At 47.2% G+C, this 20,181-nt stretch overlaps 1 protein-coding gene across 3 annotated transcripts in view; it reads right to left on the reverse strand.

Moving 5' to 3' along the window:
* The window catches only part of ABCG4 (ATP binding cassette subfamily G member 4), a 143,260-nt gene that overhangs the window by 44,101 nt on the left and 78,978 nt on the right, over positions 1-20,181 (reverse strand). For 2 of the 3 annotated variants that reach the window (XM_088443809.1, XM_088443808.1), the window contains exons 6-8: positions 19,199-19,322; positions 18,974-19,088; positions 18,442-18,572 (exon numbers count right to left, since the gene is read on the reverse strand). In XM_088443809.1, the coding sequence (XP_088299935.1) occupies positions 18,442-18,572; positions 18,974-19,088; positions 19,199-19,322 (370 nt within the window). Of the gene's footprint in view, positions 1-2,013; positions 2,026-18,441; positions 18,573-18,973; positions 19,089-19,198; positions 19,323-20,181 lie in introns of all 3 variants that reach the window. The other variant, XM_088443810.1, reaches the window with a different exon arrangement.

The following is a 20,181-nucleotide window of genomic DNA, read 5'->3' on the forward strand; positions in this document are numbered from 1 at the left end:
TGCTGTAACCCCCGAAAGTACACTCCAGTCCAAACCAAAAAAAAATTATTTTCTGTGTTTGTGAATTGTGTGCGCAGTAGCCGCACGTGCATCAACAAAGTAGTGCCAAGCGTGCGCCTGTGTCATAAGTAAAGGGCCGGCTGGCTTGACCGTTAAAGGGTGCTGTAACCCCCGAAAGTACACTCCAGTCCAAACCAAAAAAAAATTATTTTCTGTGTTTGTGAATTGTGTGCGCAGTAGCCGCACGTGCATCAACAAAGTAGTGCCAAGCGTGCGCCTGTGTCATAAGTAAAGGGCCGGCTGGCTTGACCGTTAAGGGTGCTGTAACCCCCGAAAGTACACTCCAGTCCAAACCAAAAAAAAATTATTTTCTGTGTTTGTGAATTGTGTGCGCAGTAGCCGCACGTGCATCAACAAAGTAGTGCCAAGTGTGCGCCTGTGTCATAAGTAAAGGGCCGGCTGGCTTGACCGTTAAAGGGTGCTGTAACCCCCAAAAGTACACTCCAGTCCAAACCAAAAAAAAAATTATTTTCTGTGTTTGTGAATTGTGTGCGCAGTAGCCGCACGTGCATCAACAAAGTAGTGCCAAGCGTGCGCCTGTGTCATAAGTAAAGGGCCGGCTGGCTTGACCGTTAAAGGGTGCTGTAACCCCCGAAAGTACACTCCAGTCCAAACCAAAAAAAAAATTATTTTCTGTGTTTGTGAATTGTGTGCGCAGTAGCCTCACGTGCATCAACAAAGTAGTGCCAAGCGTGCACCTGTGTCATAAGTAAAGGGCCGGCTGGCTTGACCGTTAAAGGGTGCTGTAACCCCCGAAAGTACACTCCAGTCCAAACCAAAAAAAAATTATTTTCTGTGTTTGTGAATTGTGTGCGCAGTAGCCGCACGTGCATCAACAAAGTAGTGCCAAGCGTGCACCTGTGTCATAAGTAAAGGGCCGGCTGGCTTGACCGTTAAGGGTGCTGTAACCCCCGAAAGTACACTCCAGTCCAAACCAAAAAAAAAATTATTTTCTGTGTTTGTGAATTGTGTGCGCAGTAGCCGCATGTGCATCAACAAAGTAGTGCCAAGGGTGCGCCTGTGTCATAAGTAAAGGGCCGGCTGGCTTGACCGTTAAAGGGTGCTGTAACCCCCGAAAGTACACTCCAGTCCAAACCAAAAAAAAATTATTTTCTGTGTTTGTGAATTGTGTGCGCAGTAGCCGCACGTGCATCAACAAAGTAGTGCCAAGCGTGCGCCTGTGTCATAAGTAAAGGGCTGGCTGGCTTGACCGTTAAAGGGTGCTGTAACCCCCGAAAGTACACTCCAGTCCAAACCAAAAAAAAAATATTTTCTGTGTTTGTGAATTGTGTGCGCAGTAGCCGCACGTGCATCAACAAAGTAGTGCCAAGCGTGCGCCTGTGTCATAAGTAAAGGGCCGGCTGGCTTGACCGTTAAAGGGTGCTGTAACCCACAAAGTACACTCCAGTCCAAACCAAAAAAAAAATTATTTTCTGTGTTTAGCCGCACGTATATATCAAATCGATATAACATAAATGGAGGACCAAACTTTCTCCGATAAAAATAAAATAGAGAAAGATCAAGAACCACTTCCTCCTAGTGCTGAAGCTGCTGCCACTAGTCATGACATAGACGATAACATGCCATCAACGTCGTCTGCCAAGGCCGATGCCCAATGTCATAGTAGAGGGCACATACAATCCCAAATGGCAAAGTTCAGGAAAATGACCTTGAAAAAGACATTTAAATCAGCTGAAGAGAAACGTAAACTTGCCAATATGCCATTTACGACACGGAGTGGCAAGGAACGGCTAAGGTCGATCCCTAGTATGTTCATGACTAGTGGTTCAGCTTCACATGACGATGGAAGCCCTCCTCCCACTAAAAAAATCAAAAGAGTTAAGCTGGCAAAAGCACAGCGAAGAACTGTGCTTTCTAAGAAGATATCACAAATCCCCAAGGAGAGTCCAAGTGTGGTGGTGGTTGCGATGCCTGACCTTCCCAGCACTGGACGGGAAGAGGTGGCTCTTTCCACCATTTGCACGCCCCCTGCAAGTGCTGAAAGGAGCACCCACAGTCCACTTGCTGATATGCAAATTGAAGATGTCACTGTTGAAGTACAACAGGATGAGGATACTGGTGTAGCTGGCGCTGAGGAAGTTGGCGAGGAGGATTCTGATGGTGATGTGGTTTGTTTAAATCAGGCTCCGGGGGAGACAGTTGTTGTCCGTGGGATGAAAAAGCCCATCACGGTCATGCCTGGGCAGAAGACCAAACATTCCACCTCTTTGGTCTGGCAATATTTCTATCCAAATCCGGACAACAACTGTCTTGCCATATGTACCATATGTAAAGGTGAAATAAGTAGGGGTAGGGACGTCAACCACCTAGGAACATCCTCCCTTATACGGCACCTGCAGCGCGTTCATAAAAAGTTACTGTCAAGTTCAGAAACTTTGGCTAAGACCGTAAGCAGTCCAGGGACACCTAAATCCCGTTGTCCTGTTGTATCCAAGCGCCTGCAAACCACACCGTCAACTCCCTCCTCGTCAATTTCCTCCTTAGTCAGGATCGGAAGTAGTCCTGCAGGCCATGTCACTGGCATGACTGACTCTCCTATCCGGGATTCCTCTGGAGGATCCTGCATTGCTACGCCTACTGCTGCCGCTGCTGCTGTTGCTGCTGCTGGGAGTCGTTCATCATCCCAGAGAGGAAGTAGGAACACCACTACTTTTACTAAACAATTGACCCTCCAACAGTCCTTAGCGAGGAGGATGAAGTACGACAGCAGTCATCCTGAAGCAAAACGTATAACTGAGGCCTTGACCGCTATGTTGGTGTTAGACGTGCGTCCGGTATCCGCCATTAGTGCAGTGGGATTTAGACAATTGATGGAGGTAGTGTGTCCCCGGTTCCAAATCCCGTCTAGATTCCACTTCACTAGGCAGGCGATACCGAGACTGTACAGAAACGTCAGAAAAAGTGTCCTCAGTGTCCTGAAAAATGCCGTTGTACACAATGTCCACTTAACCACGGACATGTGGACAAGTGGAACAGGGCAGACTAAGGACTATATGACTGTGACAGCCCACTGGGTAGATGTATCACCTTACGCAGCAACAGCAGCAGCGTCACCAGTAGCAGCATCTCAGAAATGCCAGCTCGTTACAAGGCAGGCTACGCTGTGTATCACCAGTTTCAGTAAGAGGCACACCGCCGACAACCTCTTAGAGAAACTGAGGGAAATCATCGCCCAGTGGCTTACCCCACTTAGACTCTCCTGGGGATTTGTGATATCTGACAACGCCACCAATATTGTGCGGGCATTACATCTGGGCAAATTCCAGCACGTCCCATGTTTTGCTCACACAATAAACTTGGTGGTGCAGAATTTTCTGAAAAGCGACAGGGGCGTGCAGGAGACGCTTTGGGTGGCCCGAAAAATTTCTGGCCACTTTCGCCATTCAGCGACTGCGTGCCGAAGACTGGAGCGCCAGCAAACACTCTTGAACCTGCCCCGCCATCACCTGAAGCAAGAGGTTGTGACGCGGTGGAACTCAACCCTCTATATGCTTCAGAGGATGGAGGAGCAGCAAAAGGCCATACAAGCCTATACATCCACCTATGACATAGGCAAAGGAGGGGGTATGCACCTGACTCAAGCGCAGTGGAGAATGATTTCCGTGTTGTGCAAGGTTCTCCAGCCCTTCGAACTTGCCACACGTGAAGTCAGTTCAGACACTGCCAGCTTGAGTCAGGTCATTCCCCTCATCAGGCTTTTGCAGAAGCAGCTGGAGAAAGTGAAGGAGGAGCTAAGACGGAGCGATTCCGCTCGGCATGTGGGACTTGTGGATGAAGCCCTTCATTCGCTTTGCCAGGATTCCAGGGTGGTCAATCTGTTGAAATCAGACCACTACGTTTTGGCCACCGTGCTCGATCCTAGGTTTAAAGCCTATGTGGTGTCTCTCTTTCCGGCCGACACAAGCCTGCAGAGGTGCAAAGACCTGCTGGTGAACACACTGTCAGCTGAAGCGGAACGTGACACGTCAACGGCTCCTTCTTCATTTTCTCCTGCAACTGGGGCTGCCAGGAAAAAACTTAGGTATCCTAAGCAACCCGCTGGCGGTGATGCAGGGCAGGCAGGACCAAGTTTGGACATCTGGTCCGGACTGAAGGACCTGGCAACAATTTCTGACATGTCTACTGTCACTGCATATGATACTGTCACCATTGACAGAATGGTGGAGGATTACATCGGTGACAGCATCCAAGTAGGCATGGCAGACAGTCCATACCTGTACTGGCAGGAAAAAGAGGCAATTTGGAGGCCCCTGTACAAACTGGCTCTATTTTACCTGAGTTGCCCCCCCTCCAGTGTGTACTCCGAAAGAGTGTTTAGTGCAGCCGGGAACCTTGTCAGCGAAAGGCGTAGGAGGTTGCTTCCACAGAATGTGGAGAAGATGATGTTCATCAAAATGAATTATCAGCTCTTCCAGGGAGACCAGCCTCCAGAAAGTACAGAGGGACCTGTGGTGGTGGATTCAAGTGGGGACGAGTTAATACTTTGTGAGGATGAGGATGTACACACTGAAGAGGGTGAGGAATCGGTGGATGAGGAGGATGAGGATGACATCTTGCCTCCATAGAGCCAGTTTGTGCAGGGACACATTAATTGCCAGCTTGTTTTGTGGGGGCCCAAACGAACCAATCATTTCAGCCACAGTTGTGTGGCAGACCCTGGCGCTGAAATGATTGGTTTGTTAAAGTGTGCATGTCCTGTTTATACAACATAAGGGTGGGTGGGAGGGCCCAAGGACAATTCCATCTTGCACCTCTTTTTTTTCTTTGCATTATGTACAGTTTGGGGCCTAGTTTTTCAAACTGCCATCCTGTCTGCCACTGCAGTTTCACGCCTAGATGGGTCACGTGTTTGTGCCGCCCACTCGTGTCGCTTAGCATAGTCATCCAGCTACCTCGGTGCAACGTTTTGGACATAAAAACACTATTGTGAGGTGTGAGGTGTTCAGAATAGACTGGAAATGAGTGGAAATTAAGGTTATTGAGGTTAATAATAGCATAGGAGCAGAAAAACCTACAAATTCTGTGATTTTAGCTGTTTTTATGCTTTTTTAAAAAAAAATACAGATCCAAAACACAAAACCCAGAACCCAAAACACGGAAGGGTGGTTTTGGCAAAACCAATCCAGATCCAAAACACGAAGAAAGATCCAGATCCAAAACCAAAACACAAAACACGAAAAGTGGCCGGTGCACACCCCTAGTATTTGTACATAAAAACTACATCTATAAGAACAGCTTCAGAAACCCTGGGGAACATTGATAAATATGTACTACAGTATTTCTAACAATTTAAAATAATATACAATATGCAGTACTGTCTTTTGATAAACCTCACAGTGCAGTAGGATGAGACGTTAAGGGCTTTATTAAACTGTACCTGTATTAGTGTTGTAGATAGGTCAGGTAAGGTAAATGGCTGGGGAGGCACTGGCTAGTATCAGAGCCAGATATACAGATACATATATGAACCTGAGGGTTCATGTGGGCATTATACAAAGGTGCAACAGTATATAGTGCTGGAAATTTGGTGTGTTGTGATCAGGGATGTGCGGAATAGATAGACAGGGGAGGCAGTGCCTCACCTGTTATACACTTTTTACTCCAGAGTTTTGAGTATAAAAATGATTAGAATACTACAAAGAACATATTTATAATATTTTCTTTACATTTTTCGTATAATTGTTTTAGTACAAACTGTGGAGTATACCTAAGTATGACAGGAAAGGCTCTCTCACCTGACCGCACATCACTGATAGAAATAATTGTGTTGCTCACTGGATATACTTTAGATTCCCCTGGACCTTTTAAAGAGTCTGTGTTCCATATCTACCACATATAGTATAGTTAACCCACATGGAAGCAGATTTATCATTTCTCCATTTTTCGCCCAATAACTATCATTTCTTAACGATGTATAGCATGGTAATAAGAAATTATTTTTAGGGGGATTTATGAACATTCTCTTGCAAGGACAGTAGTTTCAATTAGACCTTATGCTATCACTTTACTGCTGGGTTCGGACCAGACTGCCTAATAAGTAAGTGTGGCCTTGAATCCATCTTACCAGAAAAATTTCCAAAAAGTAGTCTATAGATTTTCACAGCTTGGTAAATTGGTCATTTTTGCAGTCCCCATAGAAAGCTATAAGTACTAATAATGTGATCCATCCATTTTTAAATAGACCCCATACTTAAATATTGTGGAAATTGATTTGACTGCAAAATTACTTTAATAAATAGGCCCCATGGCCATGCTTTCATTTGGCAAATGTAAACAGGGGGAGACAAGAGGGGGAGTGTGGACCCGATGCAGCTGCTACAGCATCACTACCTAAGGCGGGACAGGTAGGGACATTTCAAGTCGCTCAGTAATATCCCCTGTATTTATAACACACATTTCAGCATAGGTGAACTATCATACTCTGCAGTCAGACACCAGACACCTAACACATACAGCTATTTGCTCCTACGTAGTAAACCTGGTACATAGGAAGCCTGCAGCGGTTTAACTGTCCATTACAACTATCTTCATATAGCTGCATAGGAGGTTTGGTGCTCAATTCCCTTGCTTGAAGTTTTCTGAAAGTATGTGTAAAAAATGTTCTTGACAGTTACTAATAAAAGTCTAATTTCCATATAAAATGTTAGTAAGTACAAACACAAATACACATACTGAGGTTTCAAAGCTGTTGCTTTTCAGAATTTCTGATTGCGGGATTTAAAAGTGCAATAATATTAAATGCAAAACACTCCAGGTTTTGCATTTAATATTATTGCCCTTTAAATCCCACGGCCAGTACAGTCTCCCATGGTGTAAATCAAAATTAAATAGAAATAATAATGCTGTAACCAGGGGCGGATTGGCCATTACTTTCTGCAAGAAGAATCCCGGTGGGTCGATTGGTTGTGGGGCCGCTTTTCAATTGAGGCCCCGCCCCCCAACTTGCGTCACCCGGCCCCTGTACAATTAGTGTTTTACACAGGCAGCCCTGCCTGTTAGTGCCTGGCCGCAGCTGAGCCTCTCTCGCGAGAAGAGAGGCCAGCCTATTAAAGGCCCACCTACCCAGCTTGCCATCGGCGTCATCGGGGGGTGAGCAAGTGGTGCGCGCAGCACTGGCGCAACACGCTCAGCAAAGCCTGCATTGCAGGGAGGCGCCAGGCTAGTGAGGCACTTTCCCTGCCTGCTGCAGTGTTGCTGTTGCCAGCTACCTCCCCCTCCTCCCGTCTCCCTCCGCTCTCACACCTTTCCTCAGAGACAGACATGTCACAGCACATATAGTGCTGGCCCGCCAGTTCTCCAGTAAAGCGGCTGCGCTGTCATCGACAGTCCCTCGCTGCCACCGCCAATACCCGCTGGGTAGGACCTGACAGGTAAGTTGACTACTGGTGGGGTGATGAGAGGGGCTTTTTTGAGGAGGGCTGGGCTGAGGAGGGCTATGAGGGGGCTAAGATGTGTGGAGGGCTGTGCTGAGGGGGGCTATGATGTGAGGAGGGCTGTGAGGGGGCTATGATGTGAGGAGGTCTGTGATGGGGCTATGATGTGAGGAGGGCTGTGAGGGGGCTATGATGTTAGGAGGTCTGTGATGGGGCTATGATGTATGGAGGGCTGTGCTGAGGGGGGCTATGATGTGAAGAGGACTGTAAGAGAGGATATGATGTGAGGAGGCTATGATGTGAGGGCTGGGATGGGGCTATGATGTGAGGGGGCTGTAAGGGGGGCTATGATGTGAGGGCTGGGATGGGGCTATGATGTGAGGGGGCTGTAAGGGGGGCTATGATGTGAGGGCTGGGATGGGGCTATGATGTGAGGAGGGCTGTAAGGGGGGCTATGATGTGAGGAAGGCTGTAAGGGGGCTACGATGTGAGGAGGGCTGTGCTGAGGGGGCTACGATGTGAGGAGGGCTGTGAGGAGGGCTGTGCTGAGGGGGCTAAGTTGTGAGGAGGACTGCTGAGCGGGGCTATGATGTGAGGGGGGTTGTGCTGAGGGGGCTACGATGTGAGGAGGGCTGTGCTGAGGGGGCTAAGATGTGAGGACTGCTGAGCGGGGGTTGTGCTGAGGGCTGGTATGATGTGAGGAGGGCTCTGATGTGAGGAGGGCTGTGCTGAGGGACTAAGATGTGAGGAGGGCTGTGCTGATGGGGGCTATGATGTGAGGGGGCTATTATGTGAGGAGGTTCTGATGTGAGGGGGCTTTGATGTGAGGAGGGATGTGCTGAAGGGGGCTGTGAGGAGTGCTGTGAGGGGAGAGGGTTTTGCTGTGCTGTGGGAGCATGTTGTGATGTTGGGAGAGGGTTGACACTGGGAGCACAGAGGAGATGGTGCTGGGGCAAAAAGGAGATGGCAATGGGGGCAAAGAGGAGCTGGAGCAGTACAGTGGGATGTATTGGAGAGACCCAGGTGGATGGTATTGGAGAGTGACAGGGGGATGGTGCTGGTGAGATACAGGGGGTGGTACTGGCGAGAACCTCTATTGCATGTTGATGACATTGGCTTTATTCCTATGCTAACAGGCGGCTTCGGACCATGTCATCTCCTGCATGAATAGTGAAAACCAACAACTGCCAAGACACTGCCTGTCCAGGGAGGATCAATTTCTTCAGAGGTTCCTTGTTGCAGAGAACTCATATAGGTAAGAAAATACTTATTCACATGCTCGCTGTGTTTATTCACTGGAAAAAGGAGCTGGGGGTATATCCATCAGCTCCCGGAGAGGTGGGCATGCCCCCAGCAAGATGAAAACTAGGGGAGTTGCTTGTGGGCGTAGCATTTCACACACGGCCATACCCCTAGCCACAAGGCCACACCCACTTTTTTAGGTGCGTGCAGCGAAGGGCCACTTTAAATTCCCAATCCGCCCCTGGCTATAACACTAACAAATTAAGTACTGTTAGCTAGAGAGGTCAATACACAGAACTAGCTACACAGTGCTGCTGATAGCCCCCTCCCTCTCTTCTTCCACTAGTAGTCAATAATTACCACACAAAAAGAAAACTGTATACGAATGCATATACATTATCAGTGCGCATCTAGTCTAGCCGAGTCCAAGCTAGGATTGAAGGGCAATGCGCATGCACAGAGAGCTGGCGCACATACATATTAAACAGCAACCAGTCACTAGCAGCGGCAGGCTGCCGGCAACACAGGAGAGGACAATGCAAAGAAAAGGAACACAGAGGGACCTAGGTTCCTCTATGGTCAGATTTACCAAGCTTGCCGGATCTTGGCCTCAGCCGAAAATGACTCTGAATCTTTCTCTATCTGCATGCTCTAAACCCGGAAGCAAAGTGATTGCGGAAGCTATCCCTGTGCTTCCAGCTATTCACCAGGGTGGACTCTTATCAAAGCCCATGTCCCAGCAAGAGAATATTGCTAAACTCAAGTGAAAATTGTCATCTTCACTTTGCGAATTTAGACACTATTAAAATATAAAAATTGTGGTTTATTACAAAATAGGGTCCAAAATGCCTGCTAAAAATTGCAAGATCTGTCCGCAAAACAAACTCTGCATCAGCCCCACTGCATCTAGTCCTTGCTGAAAAGTACCTGCTGATATAATCACCGGCTGGTGTACGTTAAAGTGCAGAAGATCAGGAGGTATTGTCAGTAGTTCTTTAACCTCTCAAATGCAGCACTGTGGTATTCCTATCAACACCATTCTGCATTCTGCTGTAGCTTCCTGCCAACACCATTCCGCATTCTGCTGTAGCTTCCTGCCAACACCATTCTGCATTCTGCTGTAGCTTCCTGCCAACACCATTCTGCATTCTGCTGTAGCTTCCTGCCAACACCATTCTGCATTCTGCTGTAGCTTCCTGCCAACACTATTCCGCATTCTGCTATAGCTCCCTGCCAACACCATTCCGCATTCTGCTGTAGCTTCCTGCCAACACCATTCCGCATTCTGCTGTAGCTTCCTGCCAACACCATTCCGCATTCTGCTGTAGCTTGATACCCAACTGTGCTCCATTGCACTAAACATCCATCCTTAAGTCTATTTAGTCCAATGAAATGTGCATTACATTTGTACGGACTTATTCGAATATAGACTAGATTACCTTAGGCACAAAGATGAAAGAAACTTTCAAAAACTGTTACGCCAAACAGGCACCTTATTCTTTAATTGACCATGGGCTAATGAGAGTATCCACAGGGCTTCAAGTGGAAAGCTACACCGCCCACTATTTTTCCATCCAATATCGCAACTGTCATCATTAGTATTGCACCTGCCCTTTGTGCAGGAGATTCGTCAGAAACAGGCTTCCCTTCACTGTACACGCGACTCAGAATAGCACAGTAAAGCTATACACCTGTTTAAAACCCACGATGCACCCACGAGAGCAGCATTGCCGCTCAGCTACCACCTAGAAACATTCATTTCACGCAAAGAGAGATTCAACCAAGATCTTTCCAACTCAGAATCGGCCAGGGATACACAAAAATGCATACATTCATTATTTGTGGACATATAATGAGCTGCATACAACTCAGAATCAGGCTCTTATTGGGTAACATACTCTATATAGCATATACAATTTATTTAATGGTCCCCTTCATGCAACATTAATGTTTACATTGAGTCCCATGCATTTATGCATTCCTGCCACCACTACACAAGACAATTCTGGGATGTATTCAGGGCTTGAGGGCTATCTAGTGTGTCAAAAATGCAATGCACGCAGGGCCGGATTAACAATGGGGTGGGTGGAGCTGGAAATAGGACCACAGGATACACTGACTGCAGTTCACCAACAGCCCAGCTCACTCACCTCCCCACCGCCCGAAGCTTATACCATTCTCACACCCACCCCCTCCCCTCAGTTGATCAGTCAGCCTGTGGATCCCCTTCAGGTTTTGTACCCTGACGTCATCAGCTACTGTCCAACGTCATTCCCTACAATAACGTGGACATAGAGGGGGAATATAATCTTGTGGCAAGTGAAGTGAGCCACTGAGCCCGAAGCGGGGCGAGCGAAGTGAGACGGCGAGGGGCCAACTTTCTTTTTTGGTTGACTGTATGGGCAGGGAACCGCACTTCTGCCCTCACTCCACGTCACTTCCAGGTACAGAAACTGAAGGGGAGATATACTTTTCCCTGGCTGAAGCCCCGCCCGCCTCTTACCCGCCCCCAAGTCAACTGGAGCCCGCTACCGTGTGACTGAAGCTCCGCCAACTGTGCCATCCTACTCCAAACAAGCTGTGTCTACCAGTCGCCTAGTTCAGGAGGAAGGCAGCCCAACATATCTAGATCAACTTTCCACAGGTAAGTGTAATGTCTGGCCCCCAGGGCAGCCATCAGAGTGGGACTGCCGGGATTGGAGTCCCGGGCCTGGACAGAGAGGGGGGCCCCAGATAGAGAGAGGTGCCCGCCAGGCGTCCACAAAACCGCTGCCGGCCTGCCTCCGGCTTCTATCGCCAGCACTGTGCTGCTAAGCCCGCAGCCCTGCAATTAAGGTTTTTTTCCTGAAAGACAGAGGAGCTGCAGCACGTGAGGATAAACAAGAAGTGGCAGGTAAGTGTGAGGCTGTTTGCCCGTCTGGGGTGGGCTGGCTGGGGCTGTGACTGGACTGTATATATATATATGTGTGTGCATGTGTGCGTGTGTGCGTGTATGTGTATATATATATATTATATAATCACATGCACACAGTGGTAAATAAGGAGGGTACAGGAGCTTGAAGCACACTTAAGGGGACTGAAGCAGGTGTGGCATGATATGTCAACATTCATCATGTAGACAGTGATGGAATGTCGACATATCATCCTTGTTGGCCCACTTGCCTGCTCCTGATGGCTACAGCAGCTCTAGCGCGGCTTCCTTGTCCCAGTGTCATGATCTCTGCTTCTCCAACCTTCTGGTGAGTATTCCCCCCCTAACCCTAATCCCTAGCCCTCCCTGTAGTACCTAACCCTAACCTTCCCCTAGTGCCTAACCTTAAGCTTCCTCTAGTGCCTAATTCCCCCTCACTGCACAACCTAACCCTAATCCCTGCCACTAATCCTCCCTGTAGTGCCTAAAGCTGGGTACACCCTGGAACCTGACCCTTCCTCCCAGAGCGCCTAACCCTCCCTGCAGTGCCTAACCCTATTCCCTCCCCCCCCCCGGCAGCCAAACCCTAACCTCCCCTCGTGCCTAACCTTCCCTGCACAGCCTAATCACTACCTCTAACCCACCTTGCAGTGCCTAACCCTAACCACCTCTCCCTGCTATCGAACTGTAACGTTCCCTAGTGCCTCACCCTCCCTGCAGTGCCTAACCCTAACCTCCCCTAGTGCATTCGGCAGCATGGCATCGCTAACAACATCCTCAGAGCGCGCATCGGCATCGCGCGTACACACTGGACGATATGAACGATTTGTTGTTCCAATGCGTCGGACTCGAACAAATCATTCAAGATATCATCTAATGTGTACCCAGCTTAACAACGACATTTTCATTACAACATTATGATTGTCAATATATATATCACACCACACCTGCTTTGGTCCCCTTAAGTGCACCCAAGCTCCTGTACCCTCCCACTTTACCACTGTATGTGTGGATAGATAGATAAAACTGCGTTCCGTCAGTTCTCTTTGGAGGCAGAACCAGTTCCGCCTCCTCCAGCTCACCTTACCCGGCCAATCAGCCCTGCGCCGCAGGGAGTTGCCGGGTGCCCGCTGAGATACTGTTACCAGTGGACGCCCGGCTCCTTCCCTACAGGCTGGAGTTCACTCCAGAGCTCCAGCTTCCGCAGTGGGCACTATGGGAGAGACGTCATGTGGGACTGTTTTTTTTGTGTAAGGGGCACTACTGCTAGGGGCACTAGGGGTCATCACTACTAGGGGCATTACTACTGGGAGCACTACTACAGGGGGCATTACTACTGGGGGTACTACAACAGAGGGCACTACTACTAGGGTAATTACTGGGGGCACTACTACAGGTGGCATTACTACTGGGGGCACTATTACATGGGGTACTATTACTGGGGGCATTACTAATGGGGTATTACCAATAGGGGCACTACTAATGGGGGCATTGCATAGGGGGCACTGCATAAGGGGCATCACTCCTGGGGGCACGGCATAAGGGGCACCACTACTGTTTGGTGCCTGGTCTCCAACCATAATATCCCTATGGTGTCCCTGGGATTCCTATGGACTCTGAAATAGAAAAATGCTGATATTCTAGGGCACCGTGATTCGAAAATGTTTGGGAACCACTGTTCTAGGCCTTCCACTCTCCTACCCTGGCAGCATCTCTCTACACCAACTGACACCCGTTTACATCCAGAGTATAGTGTAATGGGTTTCTTTTGCTTGATGCATACTGTGAAAACGTAAAAAAGCTTCAATAACATGTATAAGGTTACCTAAAGCGATACATTATATGCAGGAGTCACATACACAACCGTGGAGATTTGCAGGTATACCAGGGGCATATATATAATGAGTGCAGGGTGTGCGGTGCACATGGGCCCCTGGGTCCAGAGGGGACCCACACTGAACACCCTGCGCCCACATTTTTTAATACTCACCTCTCCAAAGTCCTGCGTCTGATGTCAGAGCCCTGCATAATACACCTGGAAAATAGCCACTGCTGCCATTTTCCCGGCATTTTACACATGCGCAATGGGGAAATTGACGGAACGTGGCGGCCAATAGTGCCCATAGTCTACTGCTATGGTCAGTCTGCTGACGGCCACCGTGGGGAGAGGAGGGGGTCCCGAACAATGAATGCACATGGGCCCCCTCCTCACTTAAGACGCCCCTGAGGTATACAGTACATGTATTTCACAGTGCCTTCACAAGAGCATAATTGTTAGGATCTGCAGTTAGTAGATCATCTTGGTTGCAGTTCCCAGTCTTGTTGTTACTGGGAAACTGCATGTAATCCTGTCTTGTCTGTGTTTAGCTCTTAGCCTGTCATTCCTGTCTGTCTGTGTGCTGATCTCATGTGTTCATTAATCACTGTCTGTCTATGTGCAGTATCAGCTGCATGCTAATTAATGTCTTGTCTGTGTGCACACTAGTCTATCATTAAAGAGGCTTGCAGGGTTGCTCTGATTGAGCCCTGTATCTGTTAAATTACAGCCAGTCCTTCACTCCATGCCGGTGATAAAGTATTTGTGTTTCCGGTTCTGGCTTAGTCTCCTCTCACTCAGTCGAGCTCCAGTTCTCCTGTCGTTTGTATTGTGTTATTCTGCTGTTTGTGTCATCCAGGCGGCACGGTTTGCTTATCATCTACCTGCCGTTAGTGTCATCTTGGCGGCATGGTTCGCATACCTGTCCTCTGCCGTTTGTGTCATCCAGGCGGCACGGACAGTACTCTGTGTCCAGAGTACGCAGCACAGCATCAGCTGCTTGCGTCAACCCGGCGGCATAGGCTGCACAACTGTGTCAACTGCTTGTGTCAACCCGGCGACACAGGCCACACTCCAGCTTATTCAGTGCATACCAACGCCAGTGACTTTATTATTGCACAGATCTTCATCTGCCACAACCTGCCAAGTTGCTCCAGCCCTCAAAGCTGCTACACAGCCCAGAGGCTGCTACATGGCCCAAAGGCCACAACCTGCCAAGTTACTCCAGTCCTCAAGGCTGTTACTCAGCCCAGAGACTGCTACCAGCCCACAGGCTGCTACACGGCCCACAGGCCGTAACCTGCTAAGTTACTCCAGCCATCAAGGCTGCTACTCAGTCCAGAGACTGCTAACAGCCCAAAGGCCGCATCTCATCTACTGGCCCACAGGCTACAGCCAGCCAAGTCATTTCCAGCCCTCAAGGCTGCTACCGGCCCAAAGGCTGCATCTCATCTACTGGCCCACAGGCCACAGCCACTCTCCAAATCAGCTGTTCAAGCTGTTACACGGCCACATCTAGCCTAGGTGATACCAGCCCTCAAGGCGGTTGCAGGACAATATCAAAAAGTGTCTGTTGCAGGCTTATTGGGACAAGTTTTTTTTTTATTTGTTCTGAAGTCTAACATTTCAATCCCCAGACAGTCTAGAAATCCTGTATTTACCCTTGGGCTGCAGTGGAGCCATGGACAGTCATGCATGAGACATCCATGCATCTGGACTATAGTCTTGCCAGCAAGCAGGAGGAGAGAGTTAATTTTTATTTTTTTTAAAGTCGTGTGTTAGGGGCGTGGTAGTGGATTTTGGGGTGGGGGAGTACTGTATTTCTGAGGCTGTCACCTAGGACACAGAGAAACCTTGCACTGAGCCTGACTCTGGTAATACACTATGTCGACAAAAGTGATTGGACACTCCCATGCGAAGCGAAAATGCATACCATTGCACATGAGTTCCAAATGTCCACTAATGTGGCAGTTTCGACAAGAACACTTAGTCGGGAGGCCCATGCACTTGCAGTTCTATGAAAACAACAAATATTTTTGTCAGGATGACAATGCCATCTGTAATTTTTCCAGGGCAACGCTGGACTAGTCCAGATCTTAACTCCATTGAGAAACTCTGGGACGAATTGGAGTGACGGATGACTCGACCTTCTTCAGTGTAACAATTGGTCAATGTACTTAAGGTAGATTGGCAAAACATACCGCCTGCTGTTGTCCAGGAACTTGTGAACAGTGTGCCAAGAAGGGTGTCTGCAGTGATCACCGCATTGTGGTGGAGCTACAAAGTACTGATGTCAATAAATATAATTGATCTATTTGCTGTCAGGTTTCAATCATCACTCTCAATGTGTATATACACTTGGTAGAACAATAGTGTTTTACTCCAGGTACAATCAGTTGCCTCAAGTGCAAGGAGGATGCATCTAAATAACCTATCACTATAGAGAACACTGATATCTAAAAGGTAAATGTGACCATCATCCACATTAGGAATAAGAAATTAATTTTAGCAAGAATAGTTGTGTATTAAAAGAAGACGAATGCTCCGCAGTGGATGCAGCTGACTGCACATCAGGTAAAATGCTGTTTTTTTAACCAGTGTGTATGAGATATGAATGGCACTGACTGAGTTGGATTTTCCTTCCTACAGGTTCAAATCCTGAAGGTAAATGCGAATTCATTTTATGATGTTACTTTGGAGAACAGTTGACACTAGGCTGAGGTTGGTTTGTGCTTACAAGAATAGTAAGAAGTTCAGTTTTAACATGGGAATACTTGCTTATGTGATACCCTGTAAAGACCCCCATATTTGTGGACATTTGTATGTTGCCCTGAGCTGGAGAATGTTCTGGAACTGAAGTGAGGAGGTGCACTAGGACCCAGACTAAAAACTGTAACAAAAAGGGGAGGAGAGAGTAGGACCCTGAAACTGGCTGAGAAAGCATGTCTGGTGTGTGAGGGGACTGGAAAGTAGGCTGTGAGGAGTGCAGCACCTGGGCTTGTTTGCAGGGCTGTGACCAGAAGCCAAGCCGTGGAGTGAAGAAGCTGTACTTCCAGGTCAGAGGACGCAGTGGGCAGCAAGTAGCCGGCAATATGAAGTAAGAGACTCCCAGTAAGACAGAGAAAGAAGGAGCAGGTGCAGTGATCGCAGGCACAGTGATATCCTAAAGTGTACTGTGGCTCCCATTATCTATTCTGAAAGACTCAGTAAGGCACAGTGAGTAACAACCCTTACAGCACTATAAACTGAACTTTATCCAAGATTTATTTTCCCTCCCTTTGCTACCAAGGGATATTTACCTTAAGAAAGCAAAGCAACCAACTACCAGTCTATAGTAACCAGTGGTGTGCATTGTATGTGACTTGGGATTCATGCTGTTTAATGAACTGTCAGAATAACAGCCTGCATAGTACACAGTTAGCCTAATTGAAATACTTTACCTCTTTTAACTCAATCCAAGAACAGAACTGTGATATATATATATTCTGTTAGCAGACAATCAAGAGAACAGGGTGTTACTCCCTTTGCATACAGTTATGAAGGACAGAACAGTTATACATATATATAGTCTACCATCCGGAAGTCATTGAAAGCAACGTGACCATTAGTCTGGATACATTTAAGATATCATCTCAGTGCCACCACCTTGTGGATAATAGTAATACGTTGACATTCCCAGTCCAAAGTGTGGAGAGAACTCTTTTGCTTTCTGCCTGTAGCCATTAGGACTTTGGTGCAATAGGTGTTATTGAGGGAGACTACATTAAGGGAAAACTATCTGTTGCAGAACTTCCTGATATTTCCTAATGGTAATACCAGATTGTTAGATTATTTGTGAGATATTAGAGCGTTTATCATCATTGCATTGTTCTTTGTAAAATTGCTATAACTTATTATGAAAGGTTAAACTATACTGTGTGTGAAACTGAGTTTACTGTTAACATAGTCATATGCTAAACTGTGTATTTATTAGGGATGTGCAGGCTCGGATAGGTTCGAGTTTGCACGTGGAGTTCGGATTTTTCCCTCCAAAAAAACGGAACTCAGAACGAGGCAAAACGTCATCTTACATGGACGAACATCATCATTCCTGGTCTTTTGTCCAGGAATGATGATGTTCGTCCATGTAAGATGACGTTTTGCCTCGTTCTGAGTTCCGTTTTTTTGGAGGGAAAAATCCGAACTCCACGTGCAAACTCGAACCTATCCGAGCCTGCACATCCCTAGTATTTATATTGAATTAACATAACAGTGATCTACCATTCAGGCAAAATAAAACATTCTGTCACTGTCCACACGTGTAGTGACTTGTCAGGGGTTTTTGGGGGGTTCCCATCTCTCTGCCTAACCACTACAGAATCCAAGAGCAGCAGCAGGTCAAAGACTATTTGAAAGGCCGGGATTGACGACTTCTGCAGGGAAACAGGTACGACTCACCTACCAACACCCCACCACTAGTGACTTATTACACTTACCCTACCAGAATGTCTATGACACTCATGATTTTTGGGTAGTTCTACCAAAAGCCCGAGAAAGTAGACTAGTCTTTCAGGATCCACCGAATTCCTCAGGAAAAGAGGGTGATCCAGTGGCTCGATGATAAAAGGCCTCATTGTGGCCACTCCTCCACTTCATAATGCTTAAACCTCTCACCTGGGCCTCCCCCTACAGCATCCACCAGCGGCCCCAAATAAGAAGTAATCATGTAGCTTAATATAGAGTTTTAAGGCTGATAGCAGGAGAAAAAAGTTTTTGACTACACTCTGGGATTGCTTCTAACAGGACCCAGTATGGATACCAGTAGAAACTTGTTAGCCAAAAGGCTGCATTGTCCAAGTAACATCTTATCATCTGATTCTTCTATAAAAGAAAGGAATATTACAGCAACAGACTGAAGTTATCTGTAAATGTAACTACATTAGATTTATTTATCTGTATAGTCAATGAGCTTGATGGGCAATAACTGCAGGTAAATTCTAATGCATCAGTAGGAGCAGTCATTTGACATAAATACTCACAGTTGGGCAGAGGTCAAGTTCTCTTATAGTTGGTTTGCTTTTTTCCCTAGTAATGGGACAAAGTCCATCTTCCACTGCACGGAATAATACTGGATTCAAATCTCCATACTCCCCTGATGCAATTTCGATAACTGCATTTGTGGAAAATAAAATAAATTACAGATACTGTAAGAACTAAAAAGCCGGGCATCCACTATACAATTTTCTGTCAGATCTCTGTCCAATCTGGCTGGTTGAAATGATATCCTGGTAATGTATGGGAGCAAATGACAGTCGATCATATGGTTTTAAACACTGAAAAAAGGACAAAAAAAATTGTTCAAATTGGTTAAATTTGTGTGTTTTAACCAATTTGTCTGAACGACCATTTTTAGCTGTTTTCCAGTGTTTGTCAGCAAATGGACGATTGTCATTTGCTTACATACATTACCAGGTTTTCATTCCAACCAGCCAGATTGGATAGATATCTGACAGATAATTGTATAGTGGATGCCTAAGAATCTGACACTATATATAGGGATATATGACTTACTGAAGTCAGCAGGATTGTGGTAGGTCGGGCAGTGTAATCCTAGTCCCTTCAGGTATGGGATGAGATGAGTTACAGAACCTCGATATATGCACTGTCCCTGACTGAGAATATATAGCTGGAACCATGATAAAGAAACACACAAATATCCCATGAAATCATGCAAACATAATAGTACAATTTAACATCAAAATACACTGTACATACTGTATATATATCCTTACAGACCTTGTCAAACATTTCAAAAAGTTTTGCGCTTGGTTGGTGAATGGTGCAAATAATGGTACGACCACCTTGAGCCAAAGAGCTCAGTAGTGAAACCACTTGGAAGCAGGATGCGCTGTCTAAGCCACTGTGGGGAAATATAAGAGACAGAGCCAAAAATGTCACTAATATACCGGCAGACATCAGACAGTAAAAGGTCAGTGCAAATAAGCTCATATTATGTTGACGGTGATGCGAACTAGTGTTGTTACTATCTGAAAGCATGGTCCAGCAGCAGGACACAAAAGCACCAGGTTCTCTACCGCTGGAGTCCGTAAAAACGTTTGTTATCTGTGATTACAGAGGAGGATGCCATATTGCCAGTGGCCCGTAAGTATGGGCAGGAAGATCTGGTACCCCCAGAGCTCGGGAGAGATACGTGGCTGGAATCCACAAGCAGCTCTATTATTAAGTGAACACGTGAAGCACCCTACAAATAGGGTTCCACCTCAAAATTATTAAGGAGAAGCAGGGGCTTCACTAGAATTTTGTGGGCCACATAGCAAAATTTGTAAGCCCCCCCCTCCCCCCAATCCAGGTCTCAAACAGGTTCTGCTGTTGAGAGAGGCAGCCACCCCTAGCCACAACCCCACGGTGCATGGCTGGCCGTTACTGACGTCAGACGCTTTGGCTCCACTACCGGTACCTCTGGACAAGTGTGTACCATCTTTCTTCCCTCCCATAGGGTAACTTGCCCCATCTCCCTTCCCTTACATGGGGTAACCTGCCCCATCTCCCTTCCCTCCCATAGGGTAACCTGGTCCTGCCCCAACACATAATAATAATCACCTCAGTCAGGGGGCTGGAGTGTGGTAGGAGATCAGCCAATGCCCAGGACACAGTGACTGCACAGTCACTCCTATGGAAAGGTATAGAACCCCTTCAGTTTGCCTATGGGAACAGGGCAGGAGTGTGGAGCGGGCGTGGTGATGGTGCAGGCGAGAGAC

The sequence above is a fragment of the Taudactylus pleione genome, unplaced genomic scaffold (genome assembly GCF_031769625.1).
Source record: "Taudactylus pleione unplaced genomic scaffold, aTauple2 ptg000334l, whole genome shotgun sequence".
Taxonomy (NCBI): Eukaryota; Metazoa; Chordata; class Amphibia; order Anura; family Myobatrachidae; genus Taudactylus; species Taudactylus pleione.